Here is a 7,257-nt window from a genome sequence, read left to right on the forward strand (position 1 = left end):
TTACCCCAAATAGTTGATAAACATGCATCGTTATTATTTAACAGTGGTGTCTTAAGTGCTTAAGCGCTTCTTAGATTTTCGGCTATTATTCGGCATCTGGAACAATAACAAAAACAAACATTGTAATTACTTTTGATAAGAGTAATAATAAATATTTTTATTTATAAATACAATAAATATATGTTAGTTGATATTACTACTTTATTCATTTTTTTCTGTTAATAATGTACAATGGAATGGAAAATTCAGTTTAATAGATTACTAACTTACTTACTTTATTGTAATGAAGACTATATTTATGGAACTTGAACATAAATTTGTCATGAGAATTATGATGGAAGAACTAGTCAGTACTGAACACTTTCTGTCTTTTCATTTAAATTAGCACGTTTAGCTGTAGGAAACTGTTTATACATAATGTTTCTTAAAAAAAAATCTTTTTTTACTTTAAACCAAACCTTGTCATTGTTATAACATACCTTGTTGTATATACAGTAAGACGTGCAGTCTCAGTGACGGCAGGTGACGTTGGGTCTCATGTGCATCAATGATGACGTATTTATGAAGGTTTATGTATTTACGGAGATTTTCGATAGGAGTCTAATTTACGTAATTTTAGGGGTGACTTTTTTTCCTTGGATTACATTATCAATAACTCACTGTGTCCGTACCCTGGACACAGTGCCAATGTACATTCTGAATCAGAACCTCCACATTTATAGAAAATAGTATGATGACATCATTAAGCGTCTTACTGTAAATCTCATCTCGTTCATGTCAGTCAAGCATGACCAGCTGGATACTAGGGGTAAAAGTTGTTCGGTTTTTCACTAATATCTAATAACTATATGGATCAATTTGGATGAGATCCTTGTGACCAGAGTTTCCGTCTTTAAAAATTGGTGCCGATCAACATGTCCTGGAAGATTTCAGTGTCCTTGACAAATGGGAGCGATTCCGGTCAAATATTATCTGTGCTTATTGAGCTTAAAGGCAATTGATAGGCAGCCGATATGAAGAATGAAATCATGAAGGCATGTCGATTTAGAATATTTTTTTTATGGAATATTTTAAATAAAATAGATCTCGTCAGTTAATGCCGTTTTAAAAATAAACAAATATTACAAATATTACTACTTGAAATCAAATAATTTCCATTTGTGAACAGTAAGTAACAAGTGCAGATGCTGGAGGTCTGAATAAATAATAACGTTTGTGGTGTTCTATGTCTCGTCGACATATTTTATAACACAAAAGATATGTATCGTCTGCTTTGGGTCTGAACTTAAATATCCAAAAAAACACCAAACTACGGATGTACGTGTCCTTGCGGTCGCATTACATCATCTTTCTGCTTCTCCTCAGGGTTCTGGGAGCTACACTCTGTCTCCGCTCTGTGTGTGTGTGTCTACTGTGTTAAGAAAGCGCAATCTGTCTACGAGAGAGGGGCGGGGTTTATTTCTGTATTGACAAACGTGATTGGCTAGAGGTGAAAGGTCAGTTTCAGATCGTCCAAGCGGATTGGTTTCCCGTTGCAACTTTCTGAACGTGGAAATGAACAGATCTGCAGATTTTTTCTATCGAAATAACTGAGTCTATATTATTTCACAGATTTTCCCGGTCAAAAAAAACGGTAATTAGTGGATAATGGAAACTCTGCTTGTGACCAACCAGTTTAAACGACACCTTAACTGTGGTCGTAGCTTATGTCATTGTTGTGTTCAACATAAATATGTCCGGGTTGGACATATTTTGGCGTTAAATGCATTGGACCATGTCTGTGATATCGGTCAAATTTGGTCGGTTTTTCAGAATTTTTTGCTCCGTATGTGGATTGATTTGGATGAAACTTAAACCATGAGGTGTTTGTGGCATACCGGTTCCAACAAGACGTAAATTGTGTTCATAGCTTCAGTCGTTCTTCTGTTTCAAAAAGTTTTAGATTTCAAATCTGAGAATTTTCCCGGAACAATATCAAGCCCTGTGGGCTGGACCCCGAATGATAAATATAGTTGCCGACAGCAATGCACGGGGTCCATGTTAGTCACACCAATGGCAAATAAGGAAATTGGAGATTTCTAGAACTCTAGGTAGGCATTAAAGCTCTACAGCGCACATGAAAATGTTAGAGCTTATGTAAAATAGGCACCAGGCAGACTTTTTTAAATTTGTATTTTATTGAAAATCAATTGTGGCCAAACTATGGGGTGTTTAAACAATCCATTGGATACATTTTATTTGGGGCAGTCCAGACATGCTGAGGGCCATTTTGGTGAATATTGGATCAACTCTGTAGGAGTTGGCCAAAATTCAAAACGGCAGAAAAGTCTATCATGATGCGGGACAGAATCTGCACTCAAGAATCCATGGATGTAAAAATTTTGTTTCCTCGACCAGCAGTTCAGAAGTTATTAGAGAAAACGTAAAAGTGGCTGTTACAGCGCCACCGTCTGGCCGATCAAAAGAGTTTTTTGCGTTTTTGGGATTCGAAATTGCTATTATTACTAGCCTTCCTCATCCCTCTTGGCCGTCCTTCAATGGATAACAATAATGTACTGTGATTACAAGAATGCAGAAATAAAATGCTGTTAGCATTACCATATTGTAATGGCAGGAATATGGAGTTGCTATTGGACTTAACTCATTTTCTTGATTGATTGATTAGATGACTGGGTGATTGATGGGTAGAAGATACAATCCCACAACGATACAATGCCAATGTAGAACTTGGTCCAGACGATGGACACAGGCCATCGCCCAAAAAACTTGTTGTGCACCGTGGAAGTGGCACGTGAATGGCAACAGCTGACAAACCCCTTGTTGCGTAGCCCAACGCCCCAGACAGAGGCTCCTACTCACACTGCTCTGCTTTTGGAAGAGCTGCTCCAGCTCCTTCTCCTTGCTGGACAGCTGCACCTCCAGGTCCTGGCTGCGAGACAGGAACTGCTCGGAATCCTGCAGGAGGTCAAAAAAAGAAAAGAGAAGTGAATTTATTTTTTTCAATCTAACCTTGTTTTAAACAGGCGACTCTCATTGAGATGAAAAATCTGTTTTTCCAGAGAAAGCAGTATAAAACAAGATACATCAAGGTTACAGCGACAACACAAAAGGGACAATAAGCACTCCTAAACACCTCTGGTTAAAGCATACCAAAAACAAAGAATAATAGAGCACACCACAGCCACAGGATATTTCCTAATTCGTAAAGAAAAGTAATACTTGTTTCTAAAGAAGAAACTTAGCTTTAACTTAACCTTGGATACAAGTTTGTCAATCTGAGTTTTGAAAGAGTTTGTTGTCAATGATTATATCCAAATACTTGTGGATGGAAACGAGTTCAAGTTTGGACGACTTCAGTTTGTACCTGCAGGAGAATCCGGTCCTTCTCATTTTTTATTTGCTGCTCCATCTCCTCATAGAGCCGCTGGATCTCGTCATCGTGCGTCGCTGCTTTCCTGGTTGGGCAAATTTAAACATGAAAATGCTTTATATTTGCTATTTGCTCTCTGTGCTGTCTAATTTAATATCCATTCAGATAGATGAGTGTATATGATCAAGTGCAATTTAGACACAATGTATCTATAGAAAATGTTCATGGAATAGGCCCATTCATTGCTTATTTCAGAGCCTGAGGCGAATAAAAAATAGTAGGACAACCAAAATGGTCTGTGCAAGCTCATTAATGAGGCACTAACCAAGTTGGACCACTCAAGTTAAATATAATATACATCTCAATGGAGCATGAAAAGAAGAAAGGCTCTCATCATCCCTGGGCCACCCAAAATAGCTCAATTTATGGATGGCTTATTTACAAAAGAAGGGGAAATAGCCTTTCTTTTGCGACATTAAATGATAAACAAACTCATTTTCAACAACACTAAATCCTCACTTGAACTTAAAACTAAATTTGTCCGTTTTTGAATGCACATAACACATTCAGAAATGCGCGAAAGTACCACCAGACCTTTTCAGGGCGCTCTCCATCTCCCTCCTCTCTTGGTTGGCATCTTTGATCTGCACCGTCACCCTGGCCAAAAACTCCTCGAAGTTGGATAGGAGGTGGGGCTCGTCCCGCCGCAACTGGGCCCACAATCCACGCACCTCGTCAGGACTCAAGAGACACAGGGGCAAGCGGAACTAGGATAAGTCTGATTTATAAATGGAAATTACCTTCACAATGTTACGGGATTAGTGGAAAGAAAGGCATGTACAGTATGACGTTAAGGTCAACTGTGCTCAAAGCTCTTGAGTGAAGACGGAACTCGCGGAAATCATCAGTCATCCTCAGTCCAAAACTATAACCAACGGTAGATTATATGACTGTCGTAATTCAGGGTATTGCTTTTAAAAGAATGGTTATATTGTCCGTCCTAACTACAGGACCGAGATAGGACTTAGGACTATATCAGAAAACAATATTACACCTTTTTCATGACAGCTTGATTGGAGGCCCGCTCTAACACTGACGGCAAACAGTGACCTGAATACTCAAAGTTATGCTCAAGAAATTAAATAGTTAAAGTGTGCTTCAAGGCTATGGAATAAGGATGGGGATTCGGGCGTGTCCAAGTGGTCAGACGTCCCAACAAAACCCCATGGATCTGAACAAAGTGATCTCCTCTGAAATGACAGCCCCCGTCTTCTGGCCTTCCCAGGCAGGGAGAAGTCAATAGGGCGTCCTGATCAATCTGACATCCACCGCCACAACCCTTTGCTTTTTATTGAGCGGCGGCTATTTGCTAAGGGTGCGTCTAGTCATGCAGTTGATGAGGCCCTTTCCTATCTCTACCTTCCAAAAATGGCAATTCTTACTCAGGCCAGACTGGAGGCGGAGGAGTCACTAGGAAGAAGTTATCCATGCATGAAATATCTGCACAGAGATAATGTCATCCGCAGTCTAACAGGTTGTTCAAGGTTGGAAATATTGATGGACATACCGGTAAGTCCGATGAGGATGTATTTGCCAAAGCCGCAGCAGAGTCGTAGGTTTTTCAATTGTGAAAGCATTATTCAGCGAGTTGCTATGAACTGTTACAAATGAGGGGAAACAACATCATGAGGGTCTGGGGTGAAAAATGGCAAACCTATTCTTTACGGTGCTCCATAATATATACTTCTATGGTCAGGGAGAATTGCACATGAAAGCGGTCCACTGCCAGGTGAGAATGCAATGTAAGGACCATCCCTGCTGTGCAATGGAAACTTCACAGTGTGTGTTAGCACGGCTGATTTCAGGCTCACAGTTAGAGTCACCGAGTTGATAAAAAGGTTAAGGGGGGGAAACAAAAGGTAATGGTGACCTCACAGACCCAGTTTAACAAACACATGGAACAAACATGTGTGCGCAAAACACATGAACCCCCCCCCCCCCCCACACACACACACACACTCACTCACTCACTCCTCAAAGACATTGCTGGCTCCAAGACTGTCCATCAGCATGCAGAAGTGTTTCTCCTCTTCGTCCTCGCTGGCCGCCAGCCTCTCCTCCCACTGGTTCTGGTACAGAACCTCTGGCAAGCTCCTCCGCTGACCCGTCCCCTTCACCCCCTCCTCCGCAGAAATCTGTCTGCCAGACAAGAACTTGCCTGGAGACGAGAGCCTGGATTTAGAAGCATTACCGCATTGATGGATAATAGAGAAGTAAATAAAGAACGTACTGAAGCCGGAGGAGAACTCGTCGAGCGTGAGGTAGTCGTTGCCGTCAGAGTCCAGGGTGTCAAACACATTCTCCAGCTCGTCTGCGCTGAGAGGGAGCTCTCCATTTAACCTCTATTTAAGTGAGACACAAAAACACGGCTTCTTTAGGCGAGACCAAGAGCTCAAGGACGAGCACCACGCACTGTCTCTAAACCAGTGCTTGAGTTCTGATTATATTAGGAGGCAAGGCCATGGCGAACAAAAGCATAGGTGATAATAGCTTTAGCAACAGTTTTGTGTGCTTTCAGGTTGAAATATGCGAATAATGTTGAAAGAATGTTGCCTATAGAAATAAAACTTCATTGAGTCCTCCAAGTCTACATTTCCTTTAACAGGCCAATTCTGGGGTTGCCTCCACCTCCACACAAGCCTCCAGTACACCGCTATAACAGGAGCATGTGGAGGTCCACTGCCTTGCTCAAAGCACAGCAACAGTGTGGATTCCACGTGTTAAAGCCTCCATACACGGAGGGTTTTTTGGCCGTCTTTAGGGCAGTCAGAGACCAACATTTGTTTTACTGGATGAAACCTTTACTTGTGAACGATGGTCCACCTCCTTTGATCATTCAATACCACGCGGTCAGGGATGGCTGTTACCGCTCCCCGATCCAGAGTTTGAGGCTCTGACAGTTCTGGCAGTCTCAGGAATTTGGAGCCCTAATCTGGCGTCGTGGCTGCTGATAGAAACCTATGCCGGTGAGTGAGCAGTACCAGCGTGGCATGAAATTTCAGACACAGAAGACAATTACGGGGTGAACGATTTGAGAAAATGATCTAATTGCGATATTTTAGACCAATATTGCGATTGGGATTTAGCATGCAATTTAAAAAAAAACTTTCTTGTCTTCTGTATTATTCACTAAACACAAGCAATTAATCATTCTATATTATGACGGCTGGAGAGACGGCTGACAGCACGGAAAGACGGCAAACGGGGCAACAAGGGCCAGCAACCCGAACTGCAGCTCCTGAAAAGGAGCACCCAAGCAAGCAACAGAGAACCCTTCTGAATCATACCCCCAGGGATTCCCGAGAGGGGGGGAGGATGGGAATCCCAATTGGACAGACCTACAAACAACGAACCAAGAAAACGGACAATTGACAATGAGCACAGTCTGCATATGCGGCAGGGTGTGCAAAAACCTGAGAGGTCTGAAGATCCACCAGACAAAAATGCAAAAATGGCCTGCCTACGGAGTGGACAAGTGCAGCAACGCACAGGTGCAGCAGCCAGTACTACAGGCTCTGGAGTACTGGTCACAGAACTTGGCCAGAGGGAGGAGGAGCCAGGCCCGGAGTCACCCCACAGTGCCCGGAACCTCCAAGCAGCACAAGTCCTTCCACAGAGCGGAAAGCCAGAACAGCATCGGGTGAAGTGGCCTGCCGCCAACAAGCAGGAGTGGCTTCTGTTGGACGAAGACGTGGATAAGATCCTGGAGTCAACATCAAAGGGAGATGCTGACCAGAAACTCCACACTATGTGCACCCTCATAATGTGCATAGGGGCAGAACAGTTTGGCGTCATGGAAAAGGCAAGGCACAAGTACTCCAGGGAGG

At 42.5% G+C, this 7,257-nt stretch overlaps 1 protein-coding gene across 1 annotated transcript in view; it reads right to left on the reverse strand.

Moving 5' to 3' along the window:
- Positions 1-5,893, reverse strand: part of cracr2aa (calcium release activated channel regulator 2Aa) — a gene marked incomplete at its 5' end in the record, with an annotated part of 17,168 nt that extends 11,275 nt beyond the window's left edge. Inside the window, 6 exons of the mRNA XM_080002383.1 lie at positions 2,860-2,955; positions 3,365-3,455; positions 3,965-4,111; positions 5,402-5,588; positions 5,661-5,772; positions 5,855-5,893. Of these exons, the coding sequence (XP_079858509.1) occupies positions 2,860-2,955; positions 3,365-3,455; positions 3,965-4,111; positions 5,402-5,588; positions 5,661-5,772; positions 5,855-5,893 (672 nt within the window). The remainder of the gene's footprint in view (positions 1-2,859; positions 2,956-3,364; positions 3,456-3,964; positions 4,112-5,401; positions 5,589-5,660; positions 5,773-5,854) is intronic.
- Between the last annotated feature and the right edge of the window lie 1,364 nt (positions 5,894-7,257).

The sequence above is a fragment of the Zeus faber genome (genome assembly GCF_960531495.2).
Source record: "Zeus faber genome assembly, chromosome: 6".
NCBI classification, from domain to species: Eukaryota; Metazoa; Chordata; class Actinopteri; order Zeiformes; family Zeidae; genus Zeus; species Zeus faber.